This window comes from Anoplophora glabripennis, unplaced genomic scaffold (genome assembly GCF_000390285.2).
Source record: "Anoplophora glabripennis isolate ALB-LARVAE unplaced genomic scaffold, Agla_2.0 scaffold595, whole genome shotgun sequence".
Classification (NCBI taxonomy): Eukaryota; Metazoa; Arthropoda; class Insecta; order Coleoptera; family Cerambycidae; genus Anoplophora; species Anoplophora glabripennis.
Genome location: NW_019416673.1, coordinates 33578 through 56281, shown reverse-complemented (window position 1 = coordinate 56281; position 22704 = coordinate 33578). Strand labels below are relative to the sequence as shown.

Sequence of the window (22704 nt, the reverse complement as noted above, 5' to 3'; positions counted from 1 at the left end):
AAAGAGTGTGTATTTGTTGTACGATGCATGAAGTTTGCAGCTCGAGACGAAGTTGAGAGCTGCAATCATGTTAAGTGCAACAAATATGCTTTTTGCACATGTTGCACGCAACATTTTTTCTACGATTGTTTTTATTTCAAATTTTATTTAACAGTATTTTACATAATATTAAAATTTTAACTGACAACTGGAAATTAATTGCGCAAATTGTCAATGTCAGACGTTAGGTACTTATGGATATGCTTAGATTAAACTTGTAATCAATATTTTTTTTGTACTACTGTAAAAAAAGTTAAACTTTTGGCACAGTAGGTAGTGCAATAAGTAGTAAATTTTGCACGATCGTAGAAAAAAACACTTGTAGCATGTCCACATATTCATCATTAGTAAAATTTGGCATAATTCTTGTTAATTTACACCCAAAAAGTATTTAGCTGATAACAGTGACAACTTACAGAAGAGTTAATTGTGACAACTGGCATGACAGCAGCACACTTAGTTTTTCTTTGATTGATTGCAATCATATACGGTGTGAGGTGAATGGTAATACATTTTATTTTTTTATTAATAAACGAAAAGTTTTAAAGGAAAATTGCTAGAGAGGTAAAAGTTTCTAAAAGAACCAGTTTATCTAATGCGTATTTTTGGATATCGAGTTTTTACGAAATATAAAAGTTATGGCAAAAAATGGCTTGAGGGGTGGTTATTTCAACCCCTTTCGAGGGGTTAAAATTTTCGAAAAATAGTTGAAAACTCGCATCTGTATTAGTAAACAACCTGTAAAAAATTTGTTATTTGTACCTCGTTCGGTTTTCAAATTACAGCCAATTTTCATAATTTTTTTGGAAACTTTGATGGCCCATATCTCTTCAGGGGTGAACATTTTACTAAGGCGATTTTTTTGCAGATCGTGTCCTTTTGAAATGTAGATTCACTGGTATCATTTATGCTACTCCATTCAAAGACACCCTGTATACTTATAGCCACAGACAATATCGATAAGCTACATTGTCTGTGATATAGCATATAATTTAATTCTTCTTCACAGTTCATAGATCATAGTTTTCAATATTGTGCTATAGTTTAAAATTTCTAAGTTTGAAATTACATCGACACTATAAGTAAACGTTTGTTAACGTTAATAAACACCGAATGTCAAACGTGCGTCACACCAGCTCTATGTAACAAACTTTTCGCATTAAATGACAAACTAGTAAGACGTTAAACATAAGGCACCATGATTGTTATAGGATAACAATGCCCTCGATCGATGTACATCCTTCGGACCAGAGAAATATTATCCATACAGCACCCTTGGTACCGTAATTACTATATACTATTGGATATAGATCTATATCATTGTAATCCCAAAAAAGCATGCTTTAGAGGTTATATACTCGTTTCTTCCTAAGAACAAAAACAAAAGAGATAAGCTACTGTGGGATAGAAGGTTTGTGGGTAATCCTTTACGGGGATATTTGCACAAAATTGTAATTATCTTTTTTTAGCTTTCTATGTAGAAAAAAATGATGAGCATCTAAATAGGAAATATTTTTTGATATCAAAAATTCTGGTATGCAAATATATCTAAATTAAAATAATACCTTAACTGATCATATTGATATACAGTTCATATTAATCTAGTCATATCGTTAACACTTTCGACTGTCGTTTCAAAATTTTATCGTTTCTAAGAATTTATATTATGTTCTGTTCATATTTATTCATTTCATTAACAAGAAGGCCAATTGACAAGGCGGAAATAGCTAGAATCTATTCCGGGTATCCCCTATAATTCAATAAACAAAGAAATATAAATAAAAAATTTAGATACATTTGGAACGAATACACTGAAGATGAATTTTTCGAGACAAAACGTCTGAATCTGGTTCGGGCTGAGGCAATACAGTATTGGGGGTCATGAAGGCTTGCAAAAAATGTAATACAATTTCTAAGGTCATGTTTAAAAAAATGAAGTTGATGACGGTCCTGGAAAGACGAAACGTTACATACAAAAATTGATGATGCCATTCGATAGAGGGCAAAAAGTGGCCATGAGAAAGTGTTGTTCTTTTTTCAATCACCTCAAACAAGGCTGAAATTAAACAAAAACGGATTTCCAAAATTTGTTTTTTTTTTCAAATATTTCGAAAACTAATCATGTTAGCCTTGATTTTTTAGAGGCATAATGTTGGTCCCCTGATTACGCAACTTTACCCCCATTTAAGCTGCTGCGTAGCTCTTGCCGTTTCCGAGATCCATGTAGTGAGAAGCGAAGTTGTAACAGTTGTATTGCTGAAAATATATACAAATTGCAATTTGGCGGGATGGCTAAATACAGGGTGTTCTATTTAAAAAATCGTATGTTTATGAGTACGCCAATGGCTTCCTCATAATAAATAGAACAACTTATGTTCAAACTTTTTTCTTCTAAATTTAATGACAACGGAGATAGAGGGGTTAATGAAAATGTGTGATTTTTCAAAAAAAAAAAACTGTATATAAAACTAATCAAGTTAGCCAAGATCTTTTGGTACCAGCAAAGTAAACTCAAAAGAAGAAGACGGGATATCGATATCAAATTTTTTGTTTCTATCACCGTTTTGGCTGTGCCCTATAAACTATCCAAAATCAATCACCCTGTACATAAAATATCTCCAAATTGAAAACATAATTTCGTCTAACAAAATAGCGTATGTGCCAAAGTCCATTTATTCCTTACATTTCCTAAAAACTTTATAAATATTTTAGGTGGGAAATGACCATTTCGCGACTTTTTGTTTCGGCAAGCTGAATTTATTATTATGGATGCTAAATATTTTGTACAATAACATATTAGTTTTCACAGTCATAAAAATGGGGGGAATATTGAAAAACAACGGAGTTGCAGATTGTCATAGTTGACGGCCTATTGTTAAACAAATTAGGTTGGTAGCGGCCAAAAAAATACTGTCATAACCGGCAACCCGAGTACTTTCCCAGGTAAAAATATTTTATTTGTGGAAGTATGTTAAGTGCATAAGAAATATTGTCAAAAGTCAGTGGGTCGCTTGATTTTCGGCTAGCCGTGGCGCGGCGGAAGGGTGGGGGAATCGAACGACAGCGAGTCCGAAGAAAATAACGATAATATTCATAGTCCTGCCGTTAAATAAGGGAAATTCGCTTGAAAATAATTTATTTGACAGTCTGTAACTCCGTTGTTTTTCAACGAATCTTGACGATTTTTTTTCAACGTAAAGTTCTTTTGATAAGCTTTCCGAATATGTAATAATATTTAACTATATCACTCTCGTGCGTCGTATATTTCATTTTGCAACTAAGGCAAAAAATAAAAAAAATTCCTGGTAGCAAATTTGAAATTAAAAAAAAATGATGATAGATTTTATTGTATTATTATGAAATCTACCAAGAAAAAAATCAGTGCGATTGTGGAAGATCCTGGGGAACGTCCAGACTAATAATAATTAGTTAATTTGTTTGTAAGGCCATAACTTGTAAACTATTCAACTTACTGATTCCAGATTTCGTGTGAGTTATTAGACAGTGATAAGGAAAGAGAAGAGGCGATGCCAAAACTTTCTGGTAATAATGACGTAGTTTATAAATGTTTAATTTAAAAGTCATAAATAAACTTCTTCTGTTTATAACTTTTGATCTAATCAACATTTTTTGACGCTCGAGGGCTAGTTTTGTAGATCTTTTGAAGACGAAAAAAAGTACACTACTGTTTTCTCGTGGAAATGAACGGAAAAAAAGGTTATAAGCAAAAAACGTGAATTTACGTAAAAATTATACAATTAACCACCCTGTAAACAATCTTCCCCCATTTTTATGACTGTGGAAACTAATATGTTATTGTACACAATATTTAGCATCTATAGTGATAAATTCAGCTTGCCGAAACAAAAAGTCGCATCAAAGTAGTATTATTTCCTGGACTATTGTTTTAAAATTTAAGTAATATTTCCTGAGTTTTCACAGTTTGCGATTCACAAACAGGTTTGCTCCTAATAATTAATTTATTCTTCAACACCCAATAAAATAATTCGACATAATGGGGAACATAATTTGTTTGAATCGTATATACGTTCAGATATGATCTCCAGAAAGTTGTGCAATCTGTTTCGTCATTTTGTTGTTGTTGTTGTTGTTTGTTAATGGAAAAGTTCTTGATATCCCAAATTTAAGTGCTTTGTAAAATTTACGTATAAACTAATTTTAGAGAGAATCTTACTAAGTTTTATTTATTTTGTGGATAAGAAATTATATTGAAATAAACTAACGTACACACCACAGCTGAAGTGTACCCGTAATTTCGTATATACTATTACGACAAAGTAACACCGACACGAACAGATATTTTATTAAAATGGTATAACTAACATTATGTTTGCTTTACACCTACACCAGAACAGAAATAATTGTTTTCCGTGAAGAGGAAAAACAAACCGCCTTCGGAATTATACATTTACGGGTATTACACTAAAATTATTTCTCTGCTTTCTTGTTTGCTATGGTGCGGTGTCCCGTTTGGTCTCCCAGAAGCAACAAGTGGTTGGGATTTGTAAAGGCAATTAAATGTATATTAAATTACGTATATTATATTTTATGATTTATACTCCGTGTTATTTCGAATGCGATAAAAAGCGATAGTTATTGTTCGCAAACGACTTAACAAATTTAGATTTACATGTGCATCCATAGTCGTTCTGTTTCAGCCGAATCCGCTCGCTCAATTGCAGCAGCAGACAGAGATGTGGCACAACTTTCAGGACGACATGAGGCCCAGGTCTTCAGGTACGTTACTAATTATCATTCTTAATTCCTTTTTTTATTAAATACAGGGTATAATAATGACGTGGCTAACGTTTAGGGCTCATTTCCCTCGTCAAGACAAATACCTAACACAGAACGCAGTTTGCACATAATATAGGGTTCAATAGCCGTGCCAGAATTTTAAAATGTTATGGTGACAATGAAAAGTCAATGTCAAACGTTGACCACTGTATTTAATACAATGCGGCAAGTTATAAACAAATCAACAGCGCGTAGAATTTATCCCAATTTACCATCACAGCAGGTGTTCTGTTAGCCAAACGTTTCTCACTGAAAGGTCTACTCATTATTTAATTGAAAAATTTCGACAAACGGGCTGTGTTGGAGATAAGTCAACATCTGAAAGCCAGAGTATAAGAGATGATCCGAACCTCTCTATTTACCGTCGTTTCCACTTGGAAATTGGGATACTTGGTCTTTCTCAGACGTGTCAAATTTTCATCCCTATCTTCATTTAAAGGCCTATAGAGTCCTAATTACCTAATTAAGATCTGAAACCAGTTAATCATCATCTACATCGAATTTTTGCGAACAGGTCTCCCGAGTAATTGGAACTCTATCCACATTTTTTCCGATGGAGCGCATTTCTGGCTCAATGGAATTTCAAATAAACATAGTTGCAGAATTTAGGTTGATAAATCCTTAATGATTTCAAGAGGCGCCTCTTTTGCCTCGGGAGATCACCGTTTGGGGTAGTTCTTGGGTCAAGGCCTGATCGGCCCTTATTTTTTTAACAGATTATCTTCGGCCTAAACTGATAGATATAGACAATGTTTCTTTTTTCAAGAAGACGGCAGACAATTGATTTATTGCCATAACAGTTTTCTGGGCGGGTTATTTCGGGAAAAGTAAACGTCAACTGGCTACCAAGATCCTGTGATCTCACCCCCTTAGAATTTTTCCTGTAGGATTACGTGAAATCTTCGGTTGACAGATATAAGCGACACCAGTGGTGGTAAAACTGGATGTGATCTGAACGATTTAAACTATCTAAAAAATGCATAATGATGTCCTATGTGAAATGTTCTATGAGAAATTGAACTCTTACTCCTAAATACAGCCGATGGTTTAACGTAACACAAATTTTGGTGCAAATATAAAAAAGATGATGTTTGTGAGCTTATGCATAAGGGATTGGGATTTAAATCTGTTAGAACAAACATTAAAATGCAGATTAATGCGTTTTATAACAATTTTGTTCGTACTATTGAACCATCATCACAAATCAGATGCGTTATATTGAATACTATTGCTATCTTTTTTAGCGGTTCATCCTTAGGCGATGATGATAATATGGCTGCAAATAAAGTTAACTTTTAACAGTTTGAATAGGTACCCGCGTTTTGTATTTCGTTGAGGTAGATATCAGACGTGAAAGATTATTGGGCCTGATGGCATCCTTTTTGTTTATTAGGGATTGTAATTCTTATCACATCTTGTACAGTTTGTGTCTCACTACTTGTAGCATTTGGAACATTCATCTAGTACATTATTAATGTGATGAGAAAATGTTATTTGCGAGTCAAACACTACACTTAAGTCTCTCACTTCAGCAACCCTTTTATTTCGGTTAACTCTTGCTAATCTTGAACTGTCAATCAAAATGTAATGGATTAGATGTCCTAATGTAGGCCATAGCGTAGAATTTACTTATGGAACGCAATTAATTGTTTATCATGTATTAACTTTGTCAAGTCAAGTTTGCAGTGTAATTGTATCTTAAGGAGAATTAATTTTTGAAAATAACTTGAGACTGTCAGCATATAGAAGGCAGTTATTGTCAATGAAGTTAACGATGTAATTTATAAAAATGAGAAACAGTAAAGGTCCGAGACGGGAACCATGGACAACAGACGTAGCAATATATTCAGAAAGGTAAAATTTAATAGACTAAGCCGATTATTATCAGAGATGCTAGTCATATCCAGTATATTGAGCATAATACCGTAATGAATTTTATCAAATGCATTACTGACATCGGTATAGATCAGCCTGATTGTAAACATCTTAAGCAACAAACAGATTTTGAATCAAGTATAGAAGCAATAGTTGTAATGGATCTATCTTTCCTGAAACTATGTTGAACTGAAGTAATTTTTCGATTAACTTTACTATGATGAATGGGGGCCCTAGGTATGTGTAAAATTACATTTTTCTGCCATTACTACCTGTCACAGTAGTTGAATGTGTGTCGCTTATTGGGGCGTATGTAGGGCAGTGGATGGTGGAGGGGGGACCTTTGTACTAAAATCGATCAACGTTTGTTTGGCCCCAAGTTCTAAAAGTCATGCATTTTTTTTATTCTTCCAATTGGACCGAAAGTCGCGCTTAATGAATTTTGATGGTATAAACAAACCGTGGAAATCTTTAAATCTTCATATTAAAAGAGATGTGCAGTCAAAATTAATACGCTTTAAAAGAAAAAAATCTAGTTTAGTCTATTATCTTGAAGAGTAATTTATAATTTTTACGTATGTTAGAAAAAACAATAAAATAAACATAATAGAAAGGTACAAAAGGAATACGCCGATAAAAATCACTGAAATTAGTTTTGAGATATGTTGAAATCTCTGCCACGTTGATGTTGCTTCCAGCCCCAATCTGTTGCTGTCAATTCGTTACCCAGCCAAGTTTGAAGCTGGTAATATGCCCTGTAACAATGTTGTTCTATTCTCAAAATTGTACATAATGATTAGAAAAAAATTTTCGGATTCTAGTTTTTTTCGTTTGTTTGCATTTCCTGAGAAAACTTACCATAGTAATGTATATATTTTTTTACACCATCAGAAAGTAGAGATTTCAACGAAGAAAAAGCCCATCGACGTTTTTAAAAAAGCAGATATTTTGACGTGAGAATTTTCGATTGAAAATTAGGGTGCTTTTTCGATATTAAGTAAAAATAAGGTGAAAAAATAAATATTTCAAACAAAAAAATTACAGCGTGTTTGGGACATAAATAGGTAAGTTTTCACCAAATTTCGTGAAAAAAAAATTTTTTGTAAAAGAAAAATAAAAAACCAAAAATTTGAATTTTTCACATAAATTTTGAGGTTATGTGAAAAAAGTGTAAATACAAAAGTTGTAGATCTTTTTATTACCTACAACTTTGCCATTTAACTTTTTTCCATAAGACTTGTAGTTTTTCCGGAAATCAAGGGAAACCGCTTTTTACCCTTAAAAACTCACCCCCTTCCCCTTCCCGACCTCAGATCGCCCGTAAATTATTTTTCCTTTCATTTCTGTTATATTCTCTTCCTTTTCCAATGGGTTTTTTTTTTCACTTTTTACCATTTTTGAAGGCTTAATCACTGGTCTAACAATAAGGCCCAGTACTTTGAGTCTCTGTTAAACCTTGATCAAGTAATCACACGATTATACTGTACATAAACTGATTTATTTTATAATAGTATATTCACTGTCTAATCGCCTGATTAGTTAATCAAGTCCTTAACCGAGACTCAAAGTACCGGGCCTAAATGTATGTTATTAAAAAAATTCGATTTTCTCAAAAACGGTACAAGATATCGATTGATATACGGTATACCTTTTTTTTTAACAAAGTGGCAAACTTGGCAACGCTGTCAAAGATGTATAAATTTAAATGGTTAATTTCGTCTTCTCCTGCATAATCCAGGCATATTGAATATCAGTTTCAACTTGGAAACGAACATTACCAGAGTTACTTTCATTGCCCAAATTTCATTGTTGTTATGGTAAGTTATAGGTACTTGGAATTATTTGTTTTTCATAACTCCACAACGAATCCCGATAGGAAAAATTTATTTATGAAGTACTACAACTATTTTGATCTCTCCTGTATATCTCATTTTTTATATGATCTTTCCAGACACCCTGTATACATTTATTCTATTAGTTAGTTGCCAAAATTTTCATCGGAGATTTAGTGACAATGTCACAATGTTTGTAAACCAATACACAGAATTTTTATTTTAAATTAAGTCTTTAGCCGTCGTTTCGTCGATCTGCGTCACCCATATTCAGAGAAATTTAAGTAATGTGTTTAAATTCCATTACCTTATATTTCGGAAATCAGTGGTTAGATTTTCCGTTCATTCAAGTTTTTTCTCTCAAGTTTCTAAAACGATCTAAAGAACGAACCTCTGAAGTTACAACGTGGACTTTTTCTGTTTTTTATGACCTTCGCCTATGTATCATCTTTTACAGGAAACCATTACATGCTTCAAGAGGTCCCGCCGCCTTTCCAGCACCAGCCGTCTCCACCCCTCAGCATACCCAGTCCGATGATGATGGACAAGCACCGGCAAACTCCGCATGCACTCCACCCGGTGAACGGCACGGTATTGCCGATGACGCCGCCGCTCTCCAATATCTCCATGACGCCCCCGCATTCCAACGAGAACGTCCCACCGGACGAGGCCCTCCATACGCACCAGGTGTGCAAGCCTGTCGGTGGAGGGGAAGAGATCTTCGAGTCGAAACATATAATTGACCCGGTGCAACCGCTCATGGAGAACAACATGCAGCAGAACGAGGGGTTCATGCCAGTTTACGAGCAGAATATGGTGGCCCAGCCGCAGTTTGAGAAGGTGGAGGATGTAAAGATGAAGAAGGTAGGATTTTCTGAGATTTAGAAGGTATTTCAGAAAATAATAGTAAATTTTATATTTCGAGACATAAATCAATTGTACTCGTAGATACAAGTAGTGTTATTCTTCTATCCAATTACTCTTTTTTTTTTTAATATAGTACTCACGATTGCATTATTTTTTTTATTTTCATTAGAGTAGAAGTATATATTTTTGGTTGTGCCTTCAGCTAGGAAGGCACCACTTAATCACGTTTTTACTCCTAAACCTTTATCCCCTAAAACGATCCTTTAGAAAAAGAAAGAAGAATGCTACAAAATTTGGAAAATCACTCCTCAAATAGAGCAGGAGTTACATGTGATTGTATACGTTTTCATGCTATGAAATAATATCTCCAGATAAAAGTCCTTAGCCACAAACTTTTCCCTAATAGGAGAAAGTTGTGGATTTTCGCTCATGATTCTCGAATACTTGGGGGGTGGTAGAATTCTGGATGGTTGTTACAACACCTGGTGTCGAAAATATGTCTTCACGTTAGCCTTATTCCTTTTGTGTATACCGGTTGTCATTAAATAGATAACCAACTTCATTTTCAAAATGTAGACTGAAAATTTGGAAGGGTCAATGTCAAAATGTTATGCTGAATCTGAATATGAATCTATGCAGGATATTTGTCCTAGAATAACTACATGAACCTGGACTAATCAACTAGTTCATGTAGAGTCATTTAATTGATTTTCAGGTAATACCTACAAGTAGGAATTGGAAAGATATCTTTTACTCAATTTTGCTGATTCAGAAATATAAATTTACAAGCGTGGACTATAGAATTTGGATTATAAATATCCCTTCACTGAATCTAGAAATCGACTCCATATTCCATAACATCTTAAACCTTTCTAGATTCGATTAGTGTTCAGTTTATGCATGCCTATTTTTCAGTTGAAAAAAATAACTGCAATGACTATACTTGAGAAAAATTTTAAAATTAATTACTTCAATTTCATTTCTTTTTTTGTGGTTATTTTAAACTGAAGGTATACATAGTGGCATTTACCAGTAGCCAGTTATGATTTAACCCAACTGGACTCTATTTTGACATAATAACGATCCATTGTAGATAATTTACAGAAAAAGTCTGTATTTAAAAAATTCAAATAGAGTCGAAAAAGATTTCTGTTTTCACTAAATCATTTCGTGCATTAAATTATATAAATTAAAGAAATATACATAGTGTTGACAAATGAGATGCTATATTTTTATCTCAAAGTAACTATACTGTGATAAAAAACACCTGATCAAACATTTTCTCTTTTCTTGTTTTTTTTTCTCACTTTATAAAGTACTTACATATAACAACATTGCAAATCTGTAGACCTAGGATTTGGTTTACTGTTATGCTACTCTCTTATTTATTTCTTCCTGTTTCCATCTAGTTCTTGATGTTCGTATTTTCCTCCTATACTTATTACTTTGTATTAACTTCGCAACTATTTATGTGCATTCTTAACCTAACCATCTCAAAGTTTGTCTCTTAATTAAGATTCAATAAGGTTTGGTTTATTATACATATAATAACTTCAATTCTTTATTATTTCTTCCTTCCCATCCGCCTTGTACTTTTCTACCTCCATATATTTTTCCAGACTTACGCCATATTTTGTTCCAATGTTCCTAATGTCCACAGTTGGTTGCAAAGTCTTTTGTACTTAATTTACCTTAAAATTTCTTTTTCCTGTATTATTTTTATTAACGTACCAGTACGTCCGATTCCAGCTGTTATTCTGTTTAATTTCCTGTTTGTATACGAGATATGCAACTTGATCCATATTTTACCAGAGAATATCAATCAATAATAATATGAATGAATGACATTGTTAGAAAAATGTTCATAGAAACTGATTGTGTCTTATTTTTTGACATAGTTCTTCTGATTCACAACTCATTTGGTCTACCATAAGCTTATGGATACTCTTTACAAAAAGGCTGTTTGGTTAAGTCTTTAATCATTCACAACAGAATGATTGTTGTGTTGTGATAATACTACCAATGAATGAATTTTCGAATGTTTTAATCTCAACACTGGATCAACACTAAGTATGTCAGTATAGGGCGACTGCCTTCTGAAAAGATGACCAGCAGATCACTCTACTTCCTTGAAAAAGAACCATCTCGACGATTGTTCTATATTTTTTGAGTGATGCATTAAGATGTAACGATGTAACGTTTGAAAGGTTTATTACAAATTCTTTTGAAAAGGGGCAGCTACAATTTTGTAGATGGGTAGACTGGATGTTATGCAGCAGTGGCACAGTGTCGAAAAATACAAAATACACAATTTCTGTTAGCACTCTTAGGCTAGGTGTACACTTGCGATATTTTGTCGGAGTATTATTTATTTAACCGCTTAAGTAGAGTATGTATATAATTTTAATTGAGAATTCGATATTTGCAACTAGAAAATAGCACACAATACAATACTTAACACTATGAAGCACACATTTTTCACGAGAACGCAGTGATATTTCCCCCACGGATCCTTATATTTGACAGTTGACAGCTGCCCAAACAATGTCTTATTTACGAAACGGCTTGAGATCTTGGATAATATTGCTGGTAAAGGTGTTTTTGACATCGCTGATCCCGAATCTGATATTAAAAGTGCCTCTTGATAGTTGACAGCTGTCATATAAACACTGTCAAAATGACAGAATGAATGGATTTTTCAAGAAAGTCATTCCTGAGGATTTTTGGGAGTGGGAATTTCTTCGACGTGCCGACAGCCGAAAATAAGAAGGAATCGATATTGTCAAAATAATAATACCCAAAGGGTTTCTGAAGTTACTGATCTCGAAATTGACATCAGAAATGCCTTTTGGCAGTTGACAGCTGTTATGTCGATGTCAAAATGATAACATGGATTTTTTTTGTAAAGATGACTCCCAGGTGTTTTTGACATAGCAGATAATAAAAAAATGACTTCTAAATGTTGGCACCTGTATATCGTGAAAATAATGGTTGGATAATGAAAGAATCACCAGCATTTCATTTTGGTCCGCAAAGTACACTGAACACGATTCAATCTAAATACCGGTCTAAATTTCCTCATTCCTGAAACATTACTCAGTCTTGTTATTACCCAAAAGTCAATTTCAGTGTCCAACTTGGGGTCTGTACCCCCACTTCTTAGAAATCACATTCTCGAAAAAGTAATCTATTCTCTCATTTTGATAGCATCGACATGACAGTTGTCAACAGTCAAAAGGTATTTCTCATGTCAACTTTAGATTCGCCGGTGTCAAAATAACTTTTACCAGCAATATTTTCTAAGATTTCGAGTTACTTCGTCAATACGACATATTTTTGACAATTGTCAGTTGCAAATTTATATTTTTTTTATCTAGGATTCGTAATCAGCGACACAAAAGTATCTCCGAGTATAAATTTGCAGAAGAAAATTCCTCAAATTTTTCATAAAAATTATTTTTTTCCTCCCAAAAAAAAGTTTTTATTTTTTTGTTAATTACATCATTATTACAACAATTGATAGAGCCTTCTGGCAAATGAAGTAACGTTACCTCAAGGGTAGCCCAGGGTAACCCAAAAAATGCAAAAACCCGTGGTTCTAATGTAAAATTGAGAATAAATGGCCAAAAATTGAAGTTGAGGTAGTAATATGGGTTGCCATTATTCCTGTAAAGGTTAATTACTGTATAAAGTATATTTGTATTGGTATCAGTTTTATTTACTACTACTGCAGGATTTTAAATGTTAGAAAAATGGCTACCTATTTTTTGGGTGTATTAATTTGACGCGGACTTATATTTATCAGAGTTGTCAAAATATGTATGCCGTGGTGTGAAAGAAGTATTGTGTTCCTACGCGCATGTGATGATGTCACTTGAGAGCCCGACTGACGAAATCATGGCACATTTTGTCATGGAAATGCAACTTTCTGTGGTTTTTCTAATAGTCCAGAGCTATCCTCATATCATTAATTTTCTTTCTTCAAACTTCACAAAATATTTAAGGTTACATTCACGTTTAGGCTCTAAATACTTAAACAGACTTTTTAACACGATTCATACTATATGCAAATGTGGAAATTACAATTTTTACGGTCATGATAATAATATACTTAAATTGTCTGTTAATACATAATACATAGCTGTACCGTAGTGTGTATACAGGCTGTTACAAATTCGCTTCTCACTACAGGGATCTCGGAAACGGTAAGAGATACGAAGTAGCTTAAATGGGGGCAAAGTTGCGTAATCAGGGGACCAACATTGTGCCTCTAAAAATCAAGGCTAACATGATTAGTTTTCGAAATATTTGAGAAAAGCCGAAATGGAAATCCGTTTTTGTTTAATTTCAGCCTTGTTTGAGGTGATATTGAAAAAAGAAGAACACTTTCTCACGGCCACTTTTTGCCTTCTATTGAATGGCATAATAAATTTTTATATGTAACGTTTCGTCTCTCCAGGACCATCATCAACTTCATTTTTTTAAATACCACCCTAAAAATTTTATTACATTTTTTGCAAGTTTTTATGACCCCCAATACTGTACTGCCTTAGGCCGAGCCAGATTCAGACGTTTTGTCTCGAAAAATTCATCTTCAGTGTATTCGTTCCAAATTTATCTAAATTTTTTGTTTAGATTTCTTTGTTTATTGAATTATCGTACACTGTAAGTGTCGTTAGACCCTGTGATCTCTGTGTTTTTTTTTATTTTTTTCCCCCCGCGTTTTAATATTATCTTTTTTTTAGTTTTTTTTTCGTGTGTCTATTTTTTTGTTTTTCTCGTGTTCTCAATTTTCACACATTTTTCTCTCTTTTTTTTTGGGTATTTTTATACATATATCTGTGATTTTCTTTTTCAGTTTTTTTGTTCTAACGCGAGTGTTTTTTTGCCTTTTCTTGAATTTTTTTTTTTTTTTTTTTTTTAATTTTTTTAAAGAAGAGTTCAGTTAGCGTTTTGATTGTTCATTAGCATTTTTAAGAATAAATTTGTCATAATAAAATTAAAATTGTAATAATGTTTTAATTTTGACGCAACAACTTATTGAGTTATGTATGACCAAGTAATGGTAATAGTTAATAATAACAAATGTTTTATTATAACGCGTGGTGGTAATATTTTAAATAACTAGATGGATTTCACAGGGTCTAACAACACTTACAGTGTACGATAATTCAATAAACAAAGAAATCTAAATAAAAAATTTAAATAAATTTGGAACGAATACACTGAAGATGAATTTTTCAAGACAAAACGTCTGAATCTGGTTCGGGCTGAGGCAGTACAGTATTGGGGGTCATGAAGACTTACAAAATATGTAATAAAATGTCTAGGGTCGTATTTAAAAAAATGAAGTTGATGATGGTCCTGGAGAGACGAAACGTTACATATAAAAATTGATTATACCATTCGATAGAGAGCAAAAAGTGCCCATGAGAACGTGTTCTTCTTTTTTCAATATTTAAATAATTTAAACAAAAACGGATTTCCAAAGTTTCGTTTTTTTTTCAAATATTTCGAAAACTAATCATGTTAGCCTTGATTTTTTAGAGGCATAATGTTGGTCCCCTGATTATGCACCTTTGCCCCCATTTAAACTACTTCATACCTCTTACCGTTTCCGAGACCACTGTAGCGAGAAACGAATTTGTAACAGCCTGTATAAGTAGTACAAATTTGATATTTGAGCTGGTCTCAGGTGACGTCATGCACAGATAATACGAAATTGAGCCGGCTGACGAGCACACCCTTAGAGACAGAGACATTTCAGGTACTATCTTTTCTCGCGCAGGTACGTGATTGGTTAACGCAACTCCCTCGTGATATTCAAATAAAATTAAGAGAGAGAGAGAGAGAGGAAATACCCAAAGTATTGCCCTTTCTATCTACACTTGTACACGCGGTGCTTCCTCCATGAAGTACATGCTCTAAGTGTACACCATACTATTTTCACACCAAGACATGTGTTGTGCACCAGTCTCCTATATGAATTGCGGGTAATTGTGGATACATTTTTGATGCTTAGAACCGTACAAAAAAGTATTTGTGGTACGCTTATGTCACTTTATTGTCGTCTTTTAAGCTGTGTGAGAAATAATCTAGTTTACGCATTGCATGTGTTGCAAAAAAGCGCTAGTTTCCGGTGTTTATTTCGGTTTCGGAGTTATGAAATTTCAAATTTTGTTTTAGGATTTTCCCAGCCTGTGGTTCCGTAAATTAGACCTTTTGATAAAAACTTTCTTAAGAACACGTTCATAACACAGGTACACAAAAAAGTTGCCTTCCACTCGGGCCAAACCTCCTGATTTCTATATGTTTTCGCGTGTTGAACTCGAATCCGAATCGCTCCATCACCCACCAATTTTGAGAAAATCGTCCCTAAATTGATGGGTGGTGGAGCAATTCCGACTTCGGATTCGAGCACTTTTTATGTGTTTGTGTAATTTTCCATGTATATTAATGTAGTATGCTTTGGGGCATACAACTACGGACCAGCGTATTTATTTTAGTGGGACCGCGACATTTTAATCGCAGCGATAGAAAATCACAATGCATGCCTAATCTTACAATTCCCGCTTCCCCATGTTGCATGTAGGATGCACCTGTTAGCATTACGACCTCCCGCCACTCTAACCTGTCGTTTGTTTAGCCCCCAGTGCCGCCGCAAATCCGCACCTCCGCCAAGAAGCCGGCGCCCAAACCGCTGCCGGATTTCAACGAGGCGTTCGGCTCGACAGAACGCGGCCGCTTCCAGAGCCCGCCCGACCCCCGGCTGGCCCCAAGCAGCAAGGGCTACCTCGACTTCTTCTACGAGGACAACGCGCAGATTAAGTTCGAGGACTATCACACGTAAGGTGCAGGTCTCGACAGGTTCGTACGTCCGTTCTGTCTTGGTCTGCGCTGTTTGGTAGTTTTTCGTTTATTAATTTGGTATTCTGTAGCCTCGGTTCGCGTACAGGGGTAGGCAATGAGACACGAAATAATATGGCCGTGAAAATTTTCGAACAGTACAGAATTGTATGATGAATTCAAAGTTTGCGTCCTCTTCAAGAGATATGAGCTAAAAATTTTGGTATAAACCAGTCAGAGAAACAAGCAGAATATGGTTTTTGCACTCCCTGGATTCAAAGTGCTGTTTCAGTTTTTAATTTTGATTAAATTAATTGTTAACAAAAGGAGTACCTACTAAAGAAATTCAAATAGCGACCAAGCTAATCTGATGGAAAGCTGTTGGAAAGTTTTAAGACACAATGTCTTTATTTGACATTTGAGTATACAAAAATATGAAACAATAATTCATTTCGGTTATTTTAGACCGCGAAAATATTTTTAACTTTTTGGGCAAATTGAGCCAAATCAAATTTAATAACACTGTTGACTGTTTTTATTTCTTCCATAAATTATACACCATAAAACCTTTGACTACGATTTATATATTAATTTAGTTAATTTACAATTTCGTTATAAATTCAATCATAATATTTATAATTTAATAACAATAATTTATATTGTAATATAGGTGTGTGTACAAGTTGACACCTGGTGCACTCTACTACATTTTTCGGAAAAAAATTATTTTTTTTTCGACATACGAATCATCACTTAAAAACGAGAATTAATTTAAAAAATACACATCGAGTGAATGACTAAATATGCTAATGTAGGCATCTTCGAGCATATACTCCTAGAGGCAGCCTTCAGGGCTGAGAAAGCGTGACTGGTGTGCGAGAGAGAAAGGAGAATAAAGGGACATACTATCTCTCTCGCTCTGCGAGCTGATTGGTCGGGGCTTAGGTGCAGGACGGTCATTGGCATGGAGGGGAGCACGCACCGACCAATCCAGCTCGCGGAGCTAGAGAGATAGCATGTACTTTTATTCTTCTTTCTCTCTCGCACACCAGTCGCGCTTTCTCAGCACTGATGGCTGCCTCTAGGAGTATATGCTCGAAGGTAGGCATAGATGTATATGCAGGGTGTTCCACCTAAGAGCGATTCTTCTATAACTCTGCAACTGTAAAATTTATAAAAAAATGGTTTTAATAAAAGTTTTCTGGAATCATGTTAACCATGTAAATAAAATATTTTTAGCTTTTCAGAGTGTTCCATTTCGCGTGGGCGCTACATAACTTTGTTATTTTCAATGGAACACTCTGTATATTATTGTAATTACTTGGTTAATATTAGATAGAATTTATTAAATGTACATGGTGTTTAAAAACTTACCGTTTTCGAGATAATCAGTTGCTTTTCAAAAAAATCACGATTTCAGTTCTCTAAATGAGACTATGATAGCGTCTAAACCTGAGAGTTAGAAACCTGCAGCTTTCACAGTTGTTCATTTTGGCATAAATTACTCTATCTTGTCCTCTACGAGCAAAACGTTTACCTACGTTATTCATACTCGGAAATACTGAGACCTACATTTATCTTACGAGTTGAAAAACTTTTTTTTCAAATGCGATGACCCATATTAAATGTCATGGGTGAATGCAAAATTGAATGCCCTTTCGACTGATATAAGATTGTCCATACTTATCCCTAACAGTTTTCCTAAAAAATCAGGTTCCTTTCTAAAGTCCGAAAAAGTAGCTATGTAACAGCGTCAAGAAAACCAAAAAACCATTTTTCTCTCAAATTTTATCAGGCCTGGGATTGACAGTGTCAATGTTTACTGGCGTGTTTAAAAAGTGGTTTGACAAACAAAAGTAAACCACTAACAACAACTAACACAAAACGAAAAACGGAACAAACTGAAACGCGGAACACAACAAGGAGAAGAATACTTAGACCGCTGATTTACAGCAATTGCTCGACTTTGATTAATACGCAAACGAATTCGGTTTTTAAAAGATCGTTCAACATGTCAGCATGTCTGACGTAATTTCCTGAAATACTACCTACTGTAATGCGCTGGCACATACCTTCCGCAGCAGTTGGTGTTGTAATGTAAACTTTGTTTTTTATAAATCCCCATAAAAAAAGAAGTCACAACTTGTCATATCTGGACGCCTTGAAGGTCAACTCAGTAGCGCCCCCGCGTCCAATCCATCTGTTGGGAAAAGTTTCGTGTAAAAACTGACGAATTGCAGCGGTATTGTGAGGTGGAGCACCATCATGTTGCATCCACATTCTTCGAAATGTAGTTAAAGGAATGCCATCTAACAAATCTTCTAGAGTGTTTGTTAAAAAGTTTAAATAAACTGCTCCAATTAGATGCTGGTCAAAAAAGAATGGTCCAATGACATAGGTTCCCAAAATTGCTCCCCACACGTTGAAAGACCATCGTTGGCTATGAGTTGTCCGGAATTGGTGAGGATTTACTGTGTCATAATAATGGCAATTATGACTATTAAGAAAATTATTTTTATGAAAAGTAGCCTCATCGGAGAACATGACCCGTTTAAAAAAAATCATCTTGATTTAACATCTCAAGTGCCCACTGACAAGACTCCAGTCTCCGCTGAAAGTCTACTTTTAGTAACTCTTGGTGTAATTGGATGCAATAAGGATGAGCTGCGCTGTGTTTTTGTAAAATCCTATGTATCGACGTTGTGCTCATACAATTGCAAGGCCTTCTTGACGCTGTTACATAGCTATTTTTTTTACTTTAGAAAAAAAAAACGTTTTCTGGAAAACTGTTAGAGATAAGTATGGACAACCTTATATCAGTCGAAAGGGCATTCAATTTTTCATTCACCCAAGACAATTAATGTGGGTTATTCCATTAAAAAGTATTTCCGAGTCTGAATAACGTACACGTTTTGCTCGCAGATGACCAAATAGAGTAATTTATGCCAAAACGAACTGTGAAAACTGCAGGTTTCTAACTCTTACGGTTTAGACGCTGTCTAGCCTCATTTAGAGAACTGAAATCGTGATTTTTTCCGAAAACAACTGATTATCTCGAAAATGGTAAGTTTTAAACACCAGGTACATTTAATAAACTCTCGCCACGGTAGCGCAGTCGGTCGAGAGTGCGGTGGCAAGCATTTCTCGGCTAGGCTTCCTACTCTGGTCCGGGTTCGATCCCCGGTGTCGGCACTGGCAATGTCGATGGATAATGGGTGTTTGTCCGCGTTTTTTCAAGTGTAACCCCCTTCCGCACAAGCCATTGGCTTTTGGATTTGGGGGTTGTCTCATTTCTGTGGTGTGTTTTATGTTAAAAAAAAAACTACCTAGTATTAACCAAGAAATTAAAAGCGCAATAATTTACAGGGTGTTTCATTTAAAATAACGAAGTTATGTAGTGCCCACGCGAAATGGAATACCCTGTAAAGCTAATAATATTTTCTTTACATGGCCCACACGATTCCAGACAAATTTTATTAAAACAATTTTTTTATAAATTTTACAGTTACAGAGTTACAGAAGAATCCCTCTTAGGTGGAACACACTGTATATATATATCTAGTGTGACCCATTATACACTATAGACTATTTTGCCCTAGCTAGTCCTAAAGTAGCCCTAGCTACTAGTGCTATACGCTGGTCTCAAGTGTATACTGCTGCTGGATCGCTCTAGCGGAGACCGCTCTAAGCTCTAGCTAGACAAAGCCGATTCTACGGTGGTGTATGCAGTACTAGGGTGACCTAGGTAGATCAGTCTACCTACATTTGTCCGGCTAAATAAACTTCAGACTTCTAAACGTGAAATAGATAAATAAATGTGAGTTCATATTACCAGTGGGATTAAAAAAGTGCTCTAGGTAGATGCGGAACATATGTATTGTGTTTTAGTTATTCGGCTTGTCAAGTGTTGTATTTAATTTAATTTGGAATTAACATGTGTGACTTTAGGCTTTTTTCGCGACTCACACTACACATACTACAACATACGACTTCAATCGCTTTGTGTGGAGTCGTGATCAAACATTACGTTTAATGTCAGTGTCGGCCGTTCTGAATCAGAGATAGATTTTCGTAGATGTGTAACTTTCTTTCTTATTCTAGGTGTAACTCGTGCCAAAATATATTCATATTCATTATTGCTCATTCTCAAGAAGTTCTTGTATGATTCGCTGTCTTCTGTGTATAACTCTTGCAGTAACTTAGCGTGCACTTCTTGTAGATATATTTCAATATATACACGTTATACAGGGTGGTCCGAATTTTATGCAGGAAACTTCGAGGACAGATAGATCTCTTTNTAAAATCCTATGTATCGACGTTGTGCTCATACAATTGCAAGGCCTTCTTGACGCTGTTACATAGCTATTTTTTTTACTTTAGAAAAAAAAAACGTTTTCTGGAAAACTGTTAGAGATAAGTATGGACAACCTTATATCAGTCGAAAGGGCATTAAATTTTTCATTCACCCAAGACAATTAATGTGGGTTATTCCATTAAAAAGTATTTCCGAGTCTGAATAACGTACACGTTTTGCTCGCAGATGACCAAATAGAGTAATTTATGCCAAAACGAACTGTGAAAACTGCAGGTTTCTAACTCTTACGGTTTAGACGCTGTCTAGCCTCATTTAGAGAACTGAAATCGTGATTTTTTCCGAAAACAACTGATTATCTCGAAAATGGTAAGTTTTAAACACCAGGTACATTTAATAAACTCTCGCCACGGTAGCGCAGTCGGTCGAGAGTGCGGTGGGAAGCATTTCTCGGCTAGGCTTCCTACTCTGGTCCGGGTTCGATCCCCGGTGTCGGCACTGGCAATGTCGATGGATAATGGGTGTTTGTCCGCGTTTTTTCAAGTGTAACCCCCTTCCGCACAAGCCATTGGCTTTTGGATTTGGGGGTTGTCTCATTTCTGTGGTGTGTTTTATGTTAAAAAAAAAACTACCTAGTATTAACCAAGAAATTAAAAGCGCAATAATTTACAGGGTGTTTCATTTAAAATAACGAAGTTATGTAGTGCCCACGCGAAATGGAATACCCTGTAAAGCTAATAATATTTTCTTTACATGGCCCACACGATTCCAGACAAATTTTATTAAAACAATTTTTTTATAAATTTTACAGTTACAGAGTTACAGAAGAATCCTTCTTAGGTGGAACACACTGTATATATATCTAGTGTGACCCATTATACACTATAGACTATTTTGCCCTAGCTAGTCCTAAAGTAGCCCTAGCTAGAGTGCTATACGCTGGTCTCAAGTGTATACTGCTGCTGGATCGCTCTAGCGTAGACCGCTCTAAGCTCTAGCTAGACAAAGCCGATTCTACGGTGGTGTATGCAGTACTAGGGTGACCTAGGTAGATCAGTCTACCTACATTTGTCCGGCTAAATAAACTTCAGACTTCTAAACGTGAAATAGATAAATAAATGTGAGTTCATATTACCAGTGGGATTAAAAAAGTGCTCTAGGTAGATGCGGAACATATGTATTGTGTTTTAGTTATTCGGCTTGTCAAGTGTTGTATTTAATTTAATTTGGAATTAACATGTGTGACTTTAGGCTTTTTTCGCGACTCACACTACACATACTACAACATACGACTTCAATCGCTTTGTGTGGAGTCGTGATCAAACATTACGTTTAATGTCAGTGTCGGCCGTTCTGAATCAGAGATAGATTTTCGTAGATGTGTAACTTTCTTTCTTATTCTAGGTGTAACTCTTGCCAAAATATATTCATATTCATTATTGCTCATTCTCAAGAAGTTCTTGTACGATTCGCTGTCTTCTGTGTATAACTCTTGCAGTAACTTAGCGTGCACTTCTTGTAGATATATTTCAATATATACACGTTATACAGGGTGGTCCGAATTTTATGCAGGAAACTTCGAGGACAGATAGATCTCTTTAAAGTAATAGGAGTTTGCCTTATAAACATAGGCCATGTTTTAGAGATAGAGGGTGTTGAAGTTGTTAAGAAAAATATATTTTTTGTTTATATCTCAGGAATGTATTAACCGATCTCAATAAAATTTGGTACAAATAATGTACGATAGTAGGCCTTGCATTCCCTAAAATATGAGCTCAAAAGGTTTAACCAGTGGTGTACAACTGGACAGGGGTCACCTCTTTTTATAAAAAAAAACCTACACCACTGTATTTTTTACAAGTTATTGTAACGGATTTATATTCTAATGAACTACATAAGTAAAAAATGTGACCTGAATTTTTTCCCTAAGGTTCACCATTTTCAAGTTATTCATACAAATACAATCCTCTTATGGCAGACACTTCAATCATAATATTACAAAAATATTTATGTTTATGGTTAAAAGTAAGTACAATTTGTAAGCACATCAACAAAATTATTTACACTCCTTTCTACACCACCTGTGAGGTAGTGTGCGATATAAACAAAAAATCA

The 22704-nt window shown here is 34.9% G+C and overlaps 1 protein-coding gene across 1 annotated transcript in view; it reads left to right on the top strand.

Annotated features, from left to right (window-relative positions):
- Positions 1-9483, top strand: part of LOC108912136 — a 101960-nt gene extending 92477 nt beyond the window's left edge. Inside the window, exons 4-5 of the mRNA XM_023455201.1 lie at positions 4719-4797; positions 9022-9483. Of these exons, the coding sequence (XP_023310969.1) occupies positions 4719-4797; positions 9022-9449 (507 nt within the window). The 3' untranslated portion in view covers positions 9450-9483. The remainder of the gene's footprint in view (positions 1-4718; positions 4798-9021) is intronic.
- Positions 9484-22704: the final 13221 nt, after the last annotated feature.